The following is a 19519-nucleotide window of genomic DNA, read 5'->3' on the forward strand; positions in this document are numbered from 1 at the left end:
TATGCTTTAAGGCATTTGCAGTCATTCAGAAAGCACATATTTTTAATCCACTTAAGAAATCTTATTCATCCAAATTAGCTTTTGAGAGTATTAGGACCCATCGAGAATTCATCACAGTGAACATGTACAACATATGCTATTGCAATGTCTTCTAATACATTCTGAGATCTTGCAGAAACTATAAAAAACTAGTATTAGATGCATCTTTCTCATTCCTCACAACTATTTCAATTCTTATAAAACCATCTTGTTGTGAAAGGAATAAAGCAGATGCTCTGATCATTGACTTGTCAACATACCACTCGTAATGAAACACACAAATCACTGCTCAACTTTTCTTTGCAAGAAACTTATACTTGGTCGTAACAATTACAATAAGCTAAGATGAAGGAAAAAATCATGCTTAATTATACATATAATAATTTGGAAGGCCATATTAAATTGCATTACTAAATAAGTTCTATGGGTAATTGTAAATATCAGAAGCTCAAAGACCAAATGCAACTCTCTGCACAAAATCTGGTCTTTTTTTGCTAGGCATCCGGAATAGGCCTGCAATTTGGAGTTCGATAACAGCTCTGCAGAATCTTGCTCTGAGAAAAACCACGTTAAGGAAAAGATGGAAACCATGTTAAAAAATCACTTCACTTCCAAATAATATACAAAAGCAATGGCTTTCACATCTATTCCAAGGTGAACAACATTTTGGAAAGCAGAAAGTATGATCTAAGCAGCTTTGAACTAAATTACCTACAGTGAATGAGTTTATAGAAGTATAATTTATGGAAAATATAAATGCTCTTATTCACAAAATGATGATGTGTACGAAGTGTTTGTTGCTTCTATGCAGCACTCAAAGACACCTATATCCTAATAGACGACACATCATACCAACCTGGATATGTTGCCCTGTAGGTATCAAATACGCAGACTAAAAAGTAATATTTTACTTGCCACAATATGCATTCTAAGATCATACTCCATTTTCTCAAATTAATAAAAGCATAGGATACTGAATTGAAGCTTCACTTTCTGAAGGAGAAGATTTCACTTTTTTGGACATTGGTGAATGTTGCAATGGACATTTGAGTTTATTAGTGCCCAAAACTGTTGACTTGAAAGAATGGTACCAATCCTGAAGATTTATAAGGTCACCATGCTCCTGGGCTAGGTTGTACCTGCAAACAGAGTCACCTGTTATATATCAGATGAAGCAGCTTATTGCACAATACAGACCCGTTTGCCAGACTCATTCTTAGAAGTGGTTTTCAAGTCCTGACACAAAGGTAAAATTGAGGATTTTCTTTTTAAGAATAATATAAAATTAGACTTTACTCCTTATCATCACAGAAGCTAAGGTAGCTTCAGCATAGGGACCTACAGCTTATTGTCAACATGGAAGAAATAATCTGATAGGACATGATAGAAAAGATATAACCAAAGGGGCACAACATCTTACATAACCGATGTATCATGCATAGTGGGTGATAACACATTCCCATTACTGCTGCAGCAACTGCACTTAATATAGGTTGTGGACTTCATAAGATCAACTTGAATGTTTCTCCTTGGATTGCCAATTAAAGCCTGAGGACAAAAACAAAATGTTATCATAAGACAAGTATCTCTTTATATTACTATATTAGAAGACAAAATTCAAACCATTTGTGCAACCCTTGAAACTCCCACAGCAGTTAAGAAGTAATTGTAGCACAATATCGAGGGTCCTAAAGCTAGAAAACTGTTTATTTTCACTTAGAGAAATGATGAATCTCAATGCTCAGTTGCTAGAGTATAATCTCATAAGCAATTTCAGGAATGTGTACAGTTAGTGCACAACCTTCTAGCTGACCAAAAATTAAATCACATTATTTAAGACCATCCAGTCCAATTTCTCATTATGCCTAGAACTTATATTTATCACAAAAATAGGTATCTTCACTCATCAATATTGCTGCTAAAATTTGCCTCCACTGCTGTACTGCCACTCAATACTAAAGATGAGGCTGGATCAAGAGTTCATAATGAGACAACAAGGTGATATTCCACCAAGACACAATATGACATGAACCCTTCATGTTGTTTTGTAGAATAAAACCCTAATCTTCCAAGTCATGAAGGAGCAAATTTACCACTGTATCAAAGATCGATTCACATGAACACACCCTAATCTTAGATCATTTTTATTTTTATTTTTGTGAACTTGTTTCTTCCGATAGATGATTAGCCATGTCAATGTTTGGCATGTGCAACTCCTTAAAACCTTGAGTGAAAGTCCAAAACTAAATTGAATAGCAGAAAGCGAGGATACAATATTACATGAAACAATGACTTAAATACATGGTTTGCAATACCGTATCATACCACTCGATACGAGCAGTACGTACCGATCTGATAGAGAACCGGTACTGGTGATACATTGGTACACTTTAGTATACCATGTGTCAGTATAGCTCGGTACAGCTTGATACATACCATACTAACAGCTGATCGGTGCATCAATACGATACCGTATTTAGAACCTTGCTCAAATATATATTTGAAAATTCAGTCATATTATGATTAGTAGAGACATTCTCTAAACAAACTATTCACTTAACAATAAGCAAGTCAGTCATTAATCAAAGTCATGATCAAAGATTTTAATTGAAAGTTAGTAGAAAAAAGTTGGCGTGCAATAAAGTGCAGAACAAAGAACTTACTGATTGCAGAATATCAACATTTCTGAAGCAAATAATTTCATGAAAACATAAACATTCGATTGGCATCAAAAACTTCCTGCAATGGAAAACACAAATGTTGATACTATATAAACTACTTGGATAAAGGCTAATTGATATACTAAAAAATTAAGACATGCCAAAAGAATCTTTATTAAGAAAGAAATCATACACTTCAGGTTACTGAAGTTCCATCACTATATTAGAGATGAATAAATCGCATGCACCTAACCAGTCCTAATTTTCTTTTTGTTTAACCAGTTAAGGCCTTTGTTATTGATGAGTTTCATGGCTTTGGTACAGCTTGAGTCCACCAATGTAGGAAAGCCCAGGATACCCAGCCACAGCAAGCAAAAAAATATTTTTATAAAGGATACATATATACACACACACACACCCCTCCAAATTTAGTGAATTACATACTTGCTCTAAATTTAAGTTTTAGCATATATATCCTTGCAAGACTGACAAACTTACAGATGCCATAGTTTAAATATCCATTGATTAAACCATATAATGGCATATAAAATCCAAGCCATCATGGGCAGATTCTCCGCAAGTTCCAACGTCTCCTGTGATGTGATCAGTGTCAACTCAAATCCCCAACTCTCTTATAATATTTGATGTAAGCCTTTGAATATCTATTTGGCCTCTGATATGCAATGAAAACAGGAGGACAAAAGGAAAGGAAAACCTACTACGATGAAGGGGAAGAACAAGCAAGAGGACTATGCTCTGTATACAAGATATTACCAATTTCCAATTGATCTTTTCAATATAAAATCACCTGCCCGGAAACATTACAAGAAGCTCGCAAATGCTACAGTCATGTAGACAAAGGCAGTTGCGAACAACCATACCTGACCATGTTATCCAATAAAGCAGCTGCTTTACCATTAACCGAGAGTGATGTCCTTCCCGCACACAAAGACATTGACATCCTATAAGACATACATATAATGTCAGCTTCAGTAAAAGGCATTTCTTAAGGTTCTGCAATCACTCTGATGTTATTCATCTGCTTGGAGGGTGAGCATTTGAAGGTCAAGAAGTCAATTAAGCTTAAGTAAAAACTTACCTATGACAATCAATCTGTCTTTCTTTCAAGTTGTTCCCACCGTTTGAAGATTTTACTACTGATTGTAGCTCTCTGACTTCTCCATGAACCTGGAGCAACAGTAGTAAAAATTGAACATTATTAACAATACCCAGGATTTGAAAAGCTAAGACTGTCAATAACAGTGTTCTAGGATAATAAATGTGGCAAGATAACTGGAAATTCCAAATATTTTTTCAGCAACAGACCAAGCAAAGAATCTTGTATAACTAGACACAATAAGAAGCAAATATATTCTTTAAACCAACTAGACACAGTAAGAAGCAAATATATTCTTTAAAGTTTAAACATCTTCAAGCATTAGGTTCTATGTTCAAAAGTCAATTTGCCCACATCCCACAATACTTTGCACCTTCTTGCATGTTGGTTGATTTATTTATATTCTGCCAAAAACATTATAGCCAAGAGTACACAAAACAGGTTGTCGAAGCCACAAACATAAAGTTCACCTCCCCTAAAATATATTATATGTAAACCCTTATTTCTCATACTAGTTAAATCAATTGTCCAGGGTGCATGTCCTTTTTTTTTCTCACCTGATGACAGTCCATTAGAATGTCAATGAAATTAATTGAATGAATTTCTTCATAGTAAATAAGGCTTGTAGTCTGGAGACCATGATCACCTTAAAGTGAGCATATCAAGCCTATGAACAATGTGTTTCAGAGATTCAGGAATGAAGCTTATCATGCAACAAAATAATTTCTTCAACTAGTCCTTTGAGAAGTATTCCAAAGCAAATGAGTGTATATTCTGACATTTACAAAAGAAAGTGAATTATAAAAACTGAGCCTCCCAATAATTAAGAATATGCTCCTAATTCATGGTTCTCCAACATATTTTTCTTTGATAATACAACAACAAGCCACAAAATCCCAACTATTTGGGATCACCTACATGGATCTTTTTCCACTATTTTGCTCTACACAAATAACATCCTTAGCTAAATCATGAGCATCTAAATCTTTTAGTTGTGCTCTTTAATAATGCTTATATTTAAATTTCAAAATATGCTACTAAGTAAGATTGATATATCGAGTGTCCTGCAGGATAATTGTTTTTGTTCCTTGGCTATTGAGCTTTATACAAGATAATTATACTTGATTGATAAATCGAGTACAATTCCTTTTTCCACTATTGAGCTCTATACAAGTTGTATCCTTAGCTAAATCAAGAGAATCTAAATCTTTGAGTTGTGCTATTTAAAAATGCTTACATTTAAATTTCAAAACCTGAAAATAAGATTGATAAATCAAGTATCCTGTGAAAAAACTGTATTTATTTCTTGGCTATTGAGCTCTGTACAAGTAATAGAGTATAATTCCTTTTTCCAATATTGAGCTCTACACAAGTAATATCCTTTGCTAAATCAAGAACATCTAAATCTTTGAGTTGTGCTATTTAATAATGCTTACACTTAGATTTCATAATCTGCCAGTATGTAAGATTGATAAATCGAGTATCCTGCAAAATAGTTGTATTTATTCCTTGGTGTCGCAGATAATTGGATTGCATTTTCAGTCTTTAAGGTAGAATAAAAACAGACAACAATAACCTAGAATCAGATAAGAGAACTTAGAACTAGAACCATCCAAAAGAACTAATTTACAACTATAATCATCAATCTCATCTGAAATAGTAATCAACCTACTGAACATGACAAGTCAAAAGATGAAAATCAATCAGAAGTTACTAAATTACTACACATTAGCAACTTATCTAAGCACCTTGTTCCATCATCACAGTTATTCTTTTGTGACCCTCTTCATGTTGTTCTACTAATGAATGCATTGGATTTTTTATTTCCAACCATCTCACGTTAACAAGACACCACAAGGTATTCAATTTTAACATGATTTACTAGAACTAACTATTGTTGATGAAAGCAGATAAAAAAACATTACTTTTTTGAAAGAATTCAATCATACCTCACACAATTCCTCTATGTGGATACTCCATGAGTCAAGCAACTTAATTAGCGATGATAAAGGGAGTTCTCTGATCAAATAGAAACAAATTTAAAACATTTCAAATAGGTCTAAATCAATATGGGAAAAGTTAACCATAAACAATGTCTGCACTTTCAAAGATCAAAGGCCAAGTAAATGCTACTCCAACCTTTATGACAAAACATTTAAGGATAAAAGGAGTGAAGTATGAAATGCATATAGAGACCGAGAGAAACTGCAGGACGACATTTTCTGGTGGCAGAAATTCAGAAAAAATGCAATCTCTTTTTTGCCATAGACAGTGACTCATTTTGAGTCCAATGTATAACTACTATACAATTAGAACTTGGCCAACTACTAAATTATGTTTCATCAATGAGAAGATAAAGGCTAAGAGCAAAGTTGTATTGTAAGGAAGAACACTAGATGTATTCGACACAATACATACCTCACTGTATGTATTAACTGACCAATAAGTCCCCCTTTAAAATCTAACCTTCCTTCTGCTAGATTCTGACCATTGAATGACCTTTCCAATTTATGATTTGAAGGATCTAGGCTACTCAATGTCGGGTCAGTGGCCTCACAGAAAATGTCAAGTAGTTGTATCTTGTTGTGCTTTCCAACTTCATATAAACACTGACAAATCAGGTGAAGAAAAAGAAAGGCTGATGTCATTATATTAGTAGCTGTTAAGTCAAGCATCATATGTGAAAAAGCATATTTTGTACCAATGTGTGACAAGCCTAGAATAGGGTCACTGTAACTGAAATTGGTTGACACTTTTCTCAGATGAAGAGCACATGCATGGGTTTTTGTTCGTTATACTTCAGCTTTACAGTAAAAATATCAGAATAGTCAACTTGGAAAAACACTTTACAAAATATTCAATTAAACATAGAATATATTTGATAAGATTTGAAAAAAAAATGAATATGAGATAGGTCATAAATTTGTATTCAAATTAATAAAAAGAAAGAAATTGGATCACCACGATGCATATGAAATATAAATCAACATAAACTCCAAGCCAATCAATTGCTCATTCCTCGATAAAGGAGAGTTGCCACATTGATGTCCAACAAACCATAATAACGCATAACAATAAGTTCTTAAATCTAGATGGTAATATTGCTATAGATTCTCATGTTGTGCCAATAGATGGCTACATAAGCAAGCACATACGAAAAGTCATCCTACAAGCAAATGAACACATACAAATAAACAAACTACTAGATAATGGATTCCAGACGCTTACTACGATTTAAGATGTCAAACAACCATAATATTAGTTCCCTTTTATTAGAATTTTTTTTTACTTTCATGTTACTATTATAAAGGGTTGGGTCATTGTGGACATGATAAATGGGTAAGATATATGATAACAACAGCAACAAGCCAGTTACATAGATCTTTTCCTACCATTGAGTTCCATCTAGCTATTGTGGGGAAGATGATATATATTAAACCAGAGAAGGGGAACCATCAACTAGTGTATATTCATAGAAATGCATGGACAACTAAAAAATAAAATAATAAAAGCCTACCAAGATGACAGAACTCCAAGCCTTGAGCAGCTTCCTTAGATCAGATAACCCTTCTCCAAGATCATCTCTACTATTCTTGCAATCTTTTCCCCTAATATGAGCATCTAAAAGTTCAAAACAAGAAAACTTCTGTATACTTATTGATGATAGAAAGAGAACAAGTCGGTTACATGTTTATACCTTTTACAAGATGGAAGATTAAAAGCATATTTAAGCAAAGAGTCAGGTAGTGCATCACACTTGCCATGTAAGAAAACCTGCAGACACAAAATAGTTAAATAGGGAAGAAGATCTTACCACAAAGTATCAAAATTAGGGTCCACAAATTGAAAGAAACTGATTATAAAGCTAATAACTAATCAGGTCCAGTTACATAGACTACATAGCATTAACTATTGTTTATCTATCAGAACTTATAACAGATTCATAAATCATCTTCAGCATTTTCAAATTTTAACCTTTTGCACTAACTGACAAAAGATCCCTCATCAGAAGTTCAGTCAGTAAACCACAATTTACAGGAAAAGGACCAACTGTACAAGAGAAGATAAAGTATCACCTGATTTTCATCAAGTATGTCAATGCCCAAAAAACTCAGAGGCTCCATAGAGAAATGTTTCACGCATGCAAGCTGCAGGAAGAAGATATATATCATGTGTGCATGAAGCCTATAAGGTATATATCATGGCTCATATTTACAAAATAGATTTCTGCAGCATTACTATCTACCTTTAGAGCCCTCACGAAAGAAGTAATCGTCCCATCATGTCCAAGAAAATAGTTCCTCATGAAGACTGCAACATTGTGACCAATGTTGAATCCAAAAGATGGCTTTACAAGAACAGCCTCCACTACAGCATTCATTCTCTCAAGTGGCGATCCCAATGTGAACTTTGAAGACTGCAAGTGTTGCAATGCATCTGAAGGAAGAAGCTTCTTAGCTGTGTCGGTTGTTGCCACCCCCATTATAAAGATGACTGGAAGCTTGATTACCCACTCGCTACAAATAATAGCTTTACAAATCAAAATCAGCTAAATATGCCCTGTAGGCTTAGTTGACTAAGTTGTACGACACTATCTTTATAACATAAAAGATAAAGACATATATACATCGACAAATAAGGACTCATGAATATGTACATACAACACATAACTACATGGATGCGTAAATTGACAAATAAAAACAAAATTGTATGAGGGTGCAGTCACAAACATAAAATTGGCGGGAATCAACAACTCAATTTGGTAAGCTACAGTCACAAACATGACAAGAAAAGGGTAGAATCAGCAATCCAATTTGGTGCTACAATTCAAAGAAGCATTTAATGAAGAGAGCAACATGTGCATAAAAAAGTCAAAACTGCAAGTGTTGACCCAGCGGTAGACATATCTGTTATACAAGACACTGAGCAAGAATCACTACAGGTAAGGCTTATATTCCATGAGTGGAATAAACACATCTTCATAGTATCAAATAATTTTGATCATGGTTCGCCTTACCGGTCCATACCGGTATACCGACTAATTGTCAAAACAATAAGTACCAAGTCGTACCGAGCATACCGACACATGGTACATGAGAGCGTACCGATGTATTGCCTATATCGGTCCCCTATTAGACCAGTATGTACCACCCATACCAAACGGTACATTGCAATATGGTGAATCTTGTTTTTGATGATGACTCTTACAAATGTATCATCATGGGACTGTTTGGAAATACTTGTGCATGTCGTAGATCTATTGATAACAAGACTGTGAGGTTGAACTTTAAAAATAGTATGGAGGTAAGCATCGGCGGAGGCACCATTAAAATAATGGAGCCATAATAGTACATCTAATACAAATAAACTTCAAGTGGGACTGAATTTGAGACCTGGAGAAGTAAATATAGTTACTTTGAATAAGAAATACACAACTGACATAAGCTAAAATCAGTTTTATGTGAATAAAATTCAGAAGCTCACTTGATGTAGTTCTGACCAACAAGCTTTTAAGAGAAGCATTCTGACAACTGATACTCTAAATTTTATGTGAATAAAATTCAGAGGCTCACCTATGTAGTTCTCTGACCAACAAGCTTTTAAGAGAAGCATTCTGATAACTGATATGCTGTAAGATTCTAAATATTAAAATTTGAACTTGAAAGATATAGTGTGAAAGGGCTGATATGAGACTAAAAGACAAATTGAGGGTACCGACATAGATGTGATGCCCAAGCAGGAAAAGTATATAGCAAGATGAGTAGGCCAAGAAACAATAGACAATTCACAAAGTCCTTACAAATTGACGAGGACTAATTAAGATGGTACAGTTATATGCTATGAAGATTTAAGGTGGCTTTAACATGGGTGAAGAGTACAAAATCAGAGAACAATTCAAATGAATGGTTACAATCTTCTTAGTCCTTATTTTCAAGATTATATATGTAATGTTAGTTCGACCCATCTTCCATCCATTCCCAAATTTTGACAATAACCTTATTTTTTTTATAAAAAAACAAGGGAAACACAAAGATCTTTCAATTGTTAAGACACTGCATAAATTGGTACTAAGTGTATCTTCAGATCTCTCATGAACTAAGCCATATGATATATACTGATCACTTGACCCAAATACTACAATAATCAAATGCTTCTGCTTAACTTCTTTTTCATCTTTTCTCTATGTAGCACATAAAAACCTATAAATATCTTGCTTTAAGGATCAACAATAAAACTCAAAACTAGCAGAAACCATCCAGTAATTTGCTGATATAGTTATGCTGTCCACCTCCATGATTATATATTTAAATTACTAGATTTTGAGGTGTACCTCAAATAAAAACATGGGAAATATATTATGCATTACTGGGAAATATATTTTGCATTACCCTATTTTAAATAGAGAAGATAGAGGAATGTATTATCAGTTCCTTACAGAGGGAAAGATGATCTTTTAAACCTCATAATATCTAAAGGTTATGTCAAGTATAAATGTGGCAAAACAAATTTTTCATAGCTATCTAAATAAGAAAGACAAGGAATTGGGTTAACATTTATTGTTAATGGTAAAGCTGATGACCATCCACATCACTGCAGTGGTAGTAAAATTTACATAAGAGGCTAGAATACCTTAGCATTCTAATAAAGTCAGCAAGAATGACACCACTGCATCGTTCCATATCATCAATTACAATGATCACTGGGTGATCATAATTTTCAGGCTCACAGTACCACGAGGACAGTACAGACATATCTGCCATCTTTTCACCAACAAATCATACAAAGAACTTATGTGGATTAGAAAACAATTCAGGGTGAACTCATTGAACAAAAAATTGAAAAACAATAGAATCTCTTACATCAGGAGCATCCATAACTAACTGCCTAAGCAAACTTCTCAAGCAACCAGCAATGCCATCCTTCGCACAGAAATCCATTGCTGAGAGGTTAGCAATGTGGCATCCCTTAGATTTCAAATGCTCCCCAAGTTCTTGAAATGTTAGCATATCATCGACAAATTCAGCATTCTCTACACAAATATAATCCAATTAGCACTTAACCCCTAAAGGGAACGATCTGCTCCACAGAAACAAAAGCCGCAAATAGTTAGCAGTACTCGTAAGTATCATTGCCGTTGGTATCTGTTTGCATATAACGTCATTTAGAAGCGGATACGGCGTCTGGATTTCGAATGCATTTCTTGGTTTGCCGGATTTGAGGGCTAAAAATGATTCGAGAGCCCACTGGTGCACTTCAGCAAACAGATTGCGGTGAACTCGCGTCAGAACCTCCTAAAGAGACGGAGGAAGGGGGAAGATAAAATCAAGCACGGATAACCAATCGAATTAGTGAAACTGAAAAGAATGAAACCTTGATAGTGGTGTCAATCTTGGACCAGGTCATATCAAAGGCCTCGAGGCGGAGCCGCTCGTAGTTCGCGCCATTTGGTCCGACGGGAGAAGCGACAGCATCTGACTTCTCAGGCGATTTCGGAGAGGAAGGGGGTAGATCGATCTTCCTTCTAGTTCTTGTGGATCCGGCAGCCTTCCTATCGCATTTCTGAGGCAATGCTTTGTGGAGAACGAAGAAGGGCTGGAGAGAGAGGGGGAGGGCATACGAGTGTCAAAGAAAGAGAGAGAGTATGTGAGAGAGAGAGAGAGAGAGAGAGAGAGAGAGAGAGAGGCGAACCTGGAGAGCGTTGTCATCGGTTGTGTCGTCGGCGATGGGGGAAGACGGAGGCATGGAGATGGGCGATGGCGACATTTCTTAGGAGCGGTAGGTTTCGCGACCTTTCGAATCTGTACTCCCTTTTAAAAAAAAATTCCTCATTTTAATTAAAAAGAAAATGACAAAAAAATTTAAAAAAAAAACCTCAAATTGTTATTTATTCTCAGTTACCATCTTTTTATAAAATATAAGATTATCCCTAATCTCGTCATAATTGGGTTACCTGTATGCTCACCATTATCAATATAAGGTATGGGTTACCTCTATGCTCACCTTGATCAATCTTGTCATAATTGGCTTATTTATACTTTAGGATTCTTTAGCTCTCATTGAGATATCGATATCGATGCCCTTGAGTTCTAACTTGTGATATGATTAACCTTAGTATTTGTTTCGACTTCATACGATAATAATTCAATGATATATTAATGAATATTATCATGACCAACAAACGGATGATGATATTTGAAGTACACTCCGAATGCGTATGGCGTGGATCGATCAGGACCGTCCACATGTCTTCTCTTGTGTTCAAGCTTACGCCCGGCCCGTCACGATCACTGGCCCGTCGTGAAAAGTACTTGTCGTGATTATAATACGATTGATTGATCTGATCTCCCCGTCTTCCCCCTCCAATTCGTCTTATCCAAGTGACCTAAGGTTTATGAATCGCCGATTTATTTTAAACGCATCTCCTTCCTCTCTCTGAATCGCCCGTCGCAGCTACCTTGCTTCTCCTTAGCTCGTTCATCGATCTGTAATTATGGGTCAGATCCTTGCGGTTGTACAAGAAAAGTTCCACGGTAATACCACAGATTTCTCTTCTTCTTGTCGTTGGCGATGATGCATGTTTCAGGTGAACTTGTGTGCAGGGAAACAATGGAAGGAGAAGCAGATTCGGAAGATAACCGATCGGGTCTTCGACCACATCAGAGACGAGAGCTCCGACTCCAGGGACGGCCTCACCTTTGAGGACGTCTACATCGCCGTCCTCTGCGTCTTCAAGTAAGTAACCCCCTTCCCCCCCCCCCCCCCCCCCCTTTTATCCTTTCTTCTCTTGATGTTCCTGACGCTTTTGTGGTGTTTGTTCTTGTGTGTCTGGTTTGCTCAAGTGACATCAACAAGCACCTGCCTGGGCCCCACCACGATCCGCCCACCAAGGACAAGCTGAGATCCTTGATGAAGGTTCGTAACACGCCATCGCCGTTCACATTAGTCTATTTTTTCGATGATAGATGGCATCGCGTTTCTTTTCCTTCAGTTTTCGACGCCAAGGATCCTCAATTTACGCGATGTTACCACAGGGAAATTCTTAAGAGGAGAGTGTGTACAAGCATACATGTGTATAGCCATACATTAGAGGGTATAAAGGTGGAGAAATTATGCAATAATATATCTTTTTGTAACAAAAATTAAAGAAAGAAATGAAGGAGAACTTTTACGAATGGAGAGAGGATCCTTCTCTCGAGTGAGGCCTAGACAGTAGTTGGATTCAAGATCTATTGAATCTGTACAAAGCCACAAAGCTTTTTGCAGGGCTCATGAAAGATATTCAAAGTCTCACAAGTGAAAACAGGTATCCCTAGATTGGGATATTGCACGTGTGGGAAATTTAAATTAATACCGTCATGCAGAGAGGAAAATTTTTTGATGGAAAAGCTTGGAACAATCCATGAAAATTTTTCCTTCCTTGCCTTTTCATCACATCAAGGAGAGGAAAATTAGTCTTATTTTTTCACTTTTTATTATAACTATTTTATTTTCCCTTTCATCCGTTTCCAGAATGATCTAGTTAATTAGTTTGCCACCTGCAAATACTGAAAGCAATGTCATTCTAAGAACTTGCTATAGATGTTTCTCTAGTCTTCTTTTAAGGTTAAACTGGAAAAGGACAAGGTACTAGTTTTGAGGAATCTAGCAATATATAGTGTTATATTTTTATTTATTCTAAAAGCAGAAGGTCCAAAAGATACAAGCCTGTCAGTAGTCTTGTATCATAGACAATCTGCTATCCATAGTCATGATTTCATATGGATTTTGCTTACTGAGATTGGATGACACTACTGCTGTTTCCATGTAGACCATGGGGCGTCATATTGGAAGAGGGGTTTTCGTGACATAAATCAAGCCTATGCATCTTAAGAAGCATTTATTCTAAGCTCAGGATAGTTCAGATGTGGCAATCTGCCAATTCAGTGACTGGTGTGCTGCTAGCTGTTTCTGGTTTACGTTCTTTTAATGCAAGTTTCTGGTTGTTCATGATGACTTGGCTTTGTTGCTTTAAACATGATATTTGTGTTTACAATAGGGAATCCTAATATTTCCTCGTAGAAATGTTTAGAAATGTATGTGAAGGACTTTTATCTTCTTCTTCCTAGTGGGTTTTGCTATTAGTTCCAATTTCAGTGTGTGATACTGCTGGGCATACATAAACCTCATCAGACAAGGATACTTTCCTTTTCTACCTGAATACTATTTGTGTTTCTTTGAAATCCTATTACTGTGAATCTCTTTCCAGCTACTGATTGAGGTGCATATGGATCAAAATTGGACATAAGCAACATTTATATGCAGTTGTCAAAAGCAATATTGCAGTTTCGAGTCCGATCTATATTGGTCCATATATACCAAGGTACCAAGAAGGGGCACAAGGATATTCATCACTGCCCATCGTTGGGTCGATGGGCATGTGACATGGGCAAGTGTAGCTACAGCATGGCCACAGAGCTTTGCAACTCATGGGTGTGGGCGATTCATGTCTGCATGCTAACCCCTAAGTGACAATGCTTAAAAAATATAAACCCAACTAGATCGATTGAAAAGGGATGGTTTGCATTCTGATTCATGCTCAGATTAGTAAATATTGATCAACACAAATGAGTGTGGGTGAAATCACATCCCATGATCAGAAGTACTAACTAATCACTACTTAAAAAGGAATTCTACAGTATTTTTGCTCTCTTGTACATAGAGGAGGAAAGATTGGATATTCAGAAAAAAAAAAGAAGGAAAAAATAAGAGAATTTTTTAAGGTCATTATATATATGCTGGTAAGGTGTTGCAAACCTATAAGCAAGAACTATTGTTAAGAGTTTAAGGTGATTGTGATCAAGAGCATTTGTATCCTAAGACTGCAAATATATTAGAATACATCTGTGCTAATCAAAAGAAAGTGTTCTACATGTCAGTCAAGTATGTGGCAACCTACCATTCTATAAACCATAAAAAATCAATTCTATAATTTATTGGCCAAATGATTGGCAGCCTGCTTGTTGTATGGTAGTCAGAGATGAATTATAGTGTTATAGTACAATCAAATAATTATTTCAGATGTTTTTGTTTCTTGTTTTTAGGAATATAATATGGGGGTTATGGAGGCAATCTTTAGAAACTAAAGGTTTTAGATTAAGTAGGACTAAAACTGAATATATGAAATGCAATTTTAGTAATTCTAGGAATAGATAGGAGAATATATTTAATTTGGATGGATATAAAGTTTCTTTAAGTAAAAACTTTAGGAATCTTAGATCAATTATTTAATAAGATGAAGAGACCGATGAAGATATTATTCATAGAGTAAAAATAGGATGGTTAAGATGGCGAGGGGCGTCAGGAGCCTTCTGTGATTATTGGATACCTTTAAGATTAAAAGAAAAATTTTATAAGACAGTTATAAGATCAATAATACTTTATAGATCTAAGTGTTGAACAGTTAAGAAACAACATATACAAAAAATTATGTTGCTGATATAAGAATATTGAGATAGATGTGTGGAATTACAAGGAAAGATAAAAAAATTATTTTTATTTGTGAACAACTAGGTATCGCTTCGATAGAGGATAAGATGAGAGAAAATCATTTAAGATATTATGGGCATATGTTTAGAAGACTTTCGAATGCGGTAGTCAGAGAAGATGAAATGATTAATGTAAGTGGCTCAAGAAGAGATAGAGGAAGACCTAAAAAGACCTTAATAGCAAAGTTTTTAATCTCGTATCATACTGATGTACTAAGCCTTGGTACTGTACGTACTGGCATATCGAGCGGAGAACACAAAGCAACATAAGGTTTTTGTACCTGATCGTGGATGCGGAGGAGAAGAACTCCCCCCCACCGACGAGTGAAGTGCCTTGGGGCAGATTGGCGCATGCACGAGAGGGAGTGGCGGAGGGGGAAGGCTTCCAGAAAGGGAAAGTTCTCATGGCCCTCCAACACGACCTTCATCGAGTCGGAGGGCAACGCTTGGCCCGGCTCTTATGTCGTCGACCGAGAGCAAGGGTTTAGATGCAAGTGGCACTCCAATGATGACTATCACGAGGGCGACTAGTGGCGCAACCTACAGAAGGGCTATAGCCAATACGTGTGGCGGAGAGAGAACCAGTACGTCGACGAGTGGCGGAAAGACATAATATCCGACCATGGGGCGCTCATCTGTGCTAATGGCAACTGCTACAACAACCACCAAGAGAATGTTGTGCCGAAGGGGAGCAGCGTGTTCGCTTGGCTGGACAGCAACTATTACATAATTCCCGGTACAGGTCGGTAACGATCAAAATTTTGATCATTACCACCCGGTACAGCCCCATATCGTCCAATCCGGGGCCAAAAACCTGATACCACCCGGTAGCGGGTGATCCGCGTGCTAGTCTACTGGTAGACCGATATGTACCACCCATATTGGGCGATACGGTATGAAATTAAAAACCCCTGCTTGATAGAAATTATAAATAAAGATTTAAGTAATTTGAACTTAACTAAGCATATTACTTTTTAAGAATCTTAATAGCGACAAAAGATTCATGTAGTCAACCTCAAATAGTTGGGACTTACGGTTTTGTTGTTGTTGTAGTAGTAGTACAACTAAATAATTATTTCAGATGTTTCTGTTTCTTGATTCTAGGAATACAATATGGGGCCTAGTCTGATTTACTAAATAATACCTATGTTCTAGCTAGATTCATTTCTCATGAGACAAAAGCTTCAAGAATTCAAGTGTTGGGAGCAGTCAGCACTCTTTCAGGTTACTCTAATAGTCTAACTTATATATTGTATAGTGTTAGTTACTGCTGCCTTATTTTTCTAAGTGACACAATGTTGAGCTTTACTACAATTATGTTGAGGAAACTTCAATTGATTTCAAATCTAGTTGCATAATCTATTATAGGTCATTATCTCCTACTCGAGTGCTTGATTTGAAATTGTTGCCTTGATGGATTTCAGTGCCGAATGAAAATTATTTCAATTCTCTTAGTCTTAGGGACAGATGAACCAATTCCTATCTAGAAACTCAATGATATTTTGCACGACTACTGCTATGATTTAGTCCCTCATCCAATGCAATTTTGGGAAACTAAATTGGTGATCCATGAAGCCTGAACTGTTTACATCCATGTTATGTTGGTGGTCCTATTGGTAGTTCATGAGATTGCAATGGATGTATGAGGAGATTACCAAGTTGCATATTGCTACGGCTTACCATGCCCTATCTATTGTTGTAATACATCTGATGAGGTGGTTTCTTGTTGTGCATCTTATGCAACTTATTGTGGCTAACTGTCCTTGGTTTGGGGCCCTTAAGCCAAGAAAGCTCTGCATCAGATTTCTAACTACTACAAGAATCTAATAAGTATCTGAAACTCCAACCTTCAAGAAGAAAAGATACACTGGGATGGACCCGACAAGGGCCCTCCAATGATGCCCAAGAGTCCGAACTAGGTCAGAAGTGGATGCGGGAATGAGTGAGACAAAAGGAGTAGGTGGAAGAAGGGAAAAGTGAAGGACTCCAATGACATGTAACTGATGATCATTGCATGTGGTAATTGTAGTTTCTTTACCCGTCTGAGTACAGACGAACCCAATGCCATTGATTTAGCAAGCACTAATGTTTAGTTATACCCTTTTATTGCAAAAATCACTGTGATCTTTTATTGTTCTGAACTTCTTTAATTTTTTTTTTTCTGTAGCAATTACTGATCACTGAGACCATTGCAGGCAGTATCACCAAACCTAACCTCTGTCTTCTCCATGTAGGAATACGATGTTAACCTTGATGGGCTACTTAACCGCGAGGAGTTTGCAGAGTTCATTCGGAAACTGACAGCTGAAACCTTAACTGCAATCAGTCAAAGTCTTATAATTGCACTTATATTGGCTCCAACCATCGCGCTGATGACAAAGAGGGCAACCGAAGGAGTGCCCGGTGTGGGTAAAGTGGTGCAGAAGCTTCCAAATTCCATCTACGCTTCCATCATTACCCTTGGGGTGCTGTTGGCCCAAAAATCCACGGAGGGTTGTGAATAACCAAGTCAAGAATTTCTACAACGTCTTTCTAAAAATAAGTTTAGGTATGTCGAAGTGTCGACACCATCGCTAAGATTTAATCTTGCTGATTTTTAATTAGCCATCACAGGAGATTAAGCAACTACGACTTGACTGTCTTAATTTCTACCTGTTCCTATAAATCTGCTGTAAATTGAGTGCGAATGGTCCATTATAAATAGACGGTTATATTCTATTCCATTATAAAATTGTGATCCTGCATATCATCTTGTGTGTGTGTGTGTGTGTGAAAGATCATGTGGTGTTCCAAGTAATTTAATTAGGATTGGATCAGTGGGAGTGTGTTTGTGAGCTTTCTTATTCTCCAATAATCCCTCCGTGTCCATGATCTTTCTATAACTCGTCGACGCCCTTTTACGACGCAGGTGCTCTTTGGATACGAATCTCCTGTTCTGATATAATAAATTGTAGGGAGCAGTTGGTCAGGTTGGGCGTGAGCACGATGGAGGCATCCACGGATTCCAATATTTAATGAAAGGAGCACGAAGACTCGTATGGATGCTTCAAGATCCGCTGTGATTCGCACTGCGGTAGATTTCTAACCCAATATTTAAAATATTCTAATCTCCAAGATTTCTTTTTCTTTTATCCCGAATTACTTATCCTTCAAAGATCGAGATCTTGACTTCAACCAATCAAATTAATATTGCTTGGTCAATCAGACACGTCGCTGCAATCCTGGCAGCGAACCAAACCTCGACTTCGTCTGCTGCAATCATGGCAGGAGAAGCAGCGAGACCAGTCTGGTACGGACGTTACGCGCCGACTTCGCCGTATTACATATGCTGCTCGTTCAAACTTTGTTAGGGAAGAAGACTCCACCAAACCGCGTCCGGACAAGCGCCACCAACTCTTGGGAAAGCGAAGGGAAGAGGCCATACGATACATAAATGGTGCCAAATTGGGCGGCACTAACTACCGGTCTAAGCATCCGAGTCGAGAGGGACTCGGGGCGGTTTATCTGTTTGGGGTTTAGAATGGTGGGCAGGGCAGGGCAGCGCAGGGCCGGCAGTCTTCCACTTTGTTAGCTGGCGACACAAAGAACCTTCTTCGGTAACACTACTGCTCGTATGATCGCGCTTCTTATTTGATTTCTGATGGGGGCTTGTTTTCTATGTCAGGCTTTGGGATAGCGAGCATCGGGACTCTCTCTCTCTCTCTCTCTATATATATATATAGCAAATCAGGTGTTGATTCGGAGGAATCATGCTGGATACACTTGTAGCGTTGGTTTTTCCTTGCAGGTGGAGCATGAACGTGTGGTTTGAGTCCCAATTCATACCGCTAAACAATCTCCAAAGTACAATACAATAAGATTCAAAATTAGTATTACAAAAGAAAATATAACGTGCGCAGTTTAGTCTAATATAATGCAAAACTAAATTGAAAAAGCATCATTAAATTTAGATTTTAATGTTTTGAAATACTTAATACCAACTCATCAAATTAATGAATCAATTATCTCGGTATTTATATCGGATGCACTGTATAGCCATGCGTTCACTATGAAATGAATTTTACATGACAGTGACTGCTTGCACAGAACTATACTGTAGTGTGCATCCCGTTTGGAAGATTCAACACGGTGGCATTTTAAATGAATTCTACAAATCATTATCCATGTTGTTTATGTGG

General features: G+C 36.9%; 2 protein-coding genes and 1 long non-coding RNA gene across 5 annotated transcripts; 2 read left to right on the forward strand and 1 right to left on the reverse strand.

Moving 5' to 3' along the window:
- Nucleotides 1-308: 308 nt before the first annotated feature.
- LOC135608431 (origin of replication complex subunit 3-like) lies at nt 309-12509 on the reverse strand. Its single transcript, XM_065101308.1, has 18 exons — nt 12355-12509; nt 11506-11624; nt 11188-11409; nt 10934-11108; nt 10677-10846; nt 10447-10577; nt 8063-8333; nt 7893-7964; nt 7514-7590; nt 7334-7424; nt 6235-6425; nt 5766-5835; nt 3799-3887; nt 3581-3661; nt 2703-2778; nt 1460-1587; nt 1014-1178; nt 309-593 (listed from the first exon to the last, which is right to left on the reverse strand). The coding sequence occupies exons 2-18, from the start codon at nt 11578-11580 to the stop codon at nt 488-490; spliced, it is 2190 nt and encodes a 729-aa protein (XP_064957380.1). The 5' UTR covers nt 11581-11624; nt 12355-12509; the 3' UTR covers nt 309-487.
- On the forward strand, nt 12156-18090 carry LOC135608434 (uncharacterized). Of its 3 annotated transcripts, XR_010485523.1 has the most exons (5): nt 12156-12347; nt 12417-12549; nt 12657-12729; nt 13625-13746; nt 17576-17715. XR_010485523.1 is itself a non-coding variant. In XM_065101315.1 (4 exons), exons 1-4 carry the CDS (start codon nt 12308-12310, stop codon nt 17843-17845), a joined length of 516 nt encoding a protein of 171 aa, XP_064957387.1. In that variant the 5' UTR covers nt 12158-12307; the 3' UTR covers nt 17846-18090. The 3 variants fall into 3 exon arrangements, 2 of the variants coding, with proteins under 2 accessions (XP_064957387.1, XP_064957392.1); XM_065101315.1 differs by lacking the exon at nt 13625-13746 and having other exon boundaries at nt 12158-12347; nt 17576-18090; XM_065101320.1 differs by lacking the exons at nt 12156-12347; nt 13625-13746 and having other exon boundaries at nt 12392-12549; nt 17576-18090.
- A 165-nt stretch (nt 18091-18255) lies between these two features.
- LOC135613186 (uncharacterized) lies at nt 18256-19088 on the forward strand. The gene is made up of 2 exons (XR_010487240.1): nt 18256-18414; nt 18547-19088. It is a non-coding gene; the product is annotated as an uncharacterized LOC135613186 (long non-coding RNA).
- Nucleotides 19089-19519: the final 431 nt, after the last annotated feature.

The sequence above is a fragment of the Musa acuminata genome, chromosome BXJ1-2 (assembly GCF_036884655.1).
Source record: "Musa acuminata AAA Group cultivar baxijiao chromosome BXJ1-2, Cavendish_Baxijiao_AAA, whole genome shotgun sequence".
In the NCBI taxonomy this organism is placed as follows: Eukaryota; Viridiplantae; Streptophyta; class Magnoliopsida; order Zingiberales; family Musaceae; genus Musa; species Musa acuminata.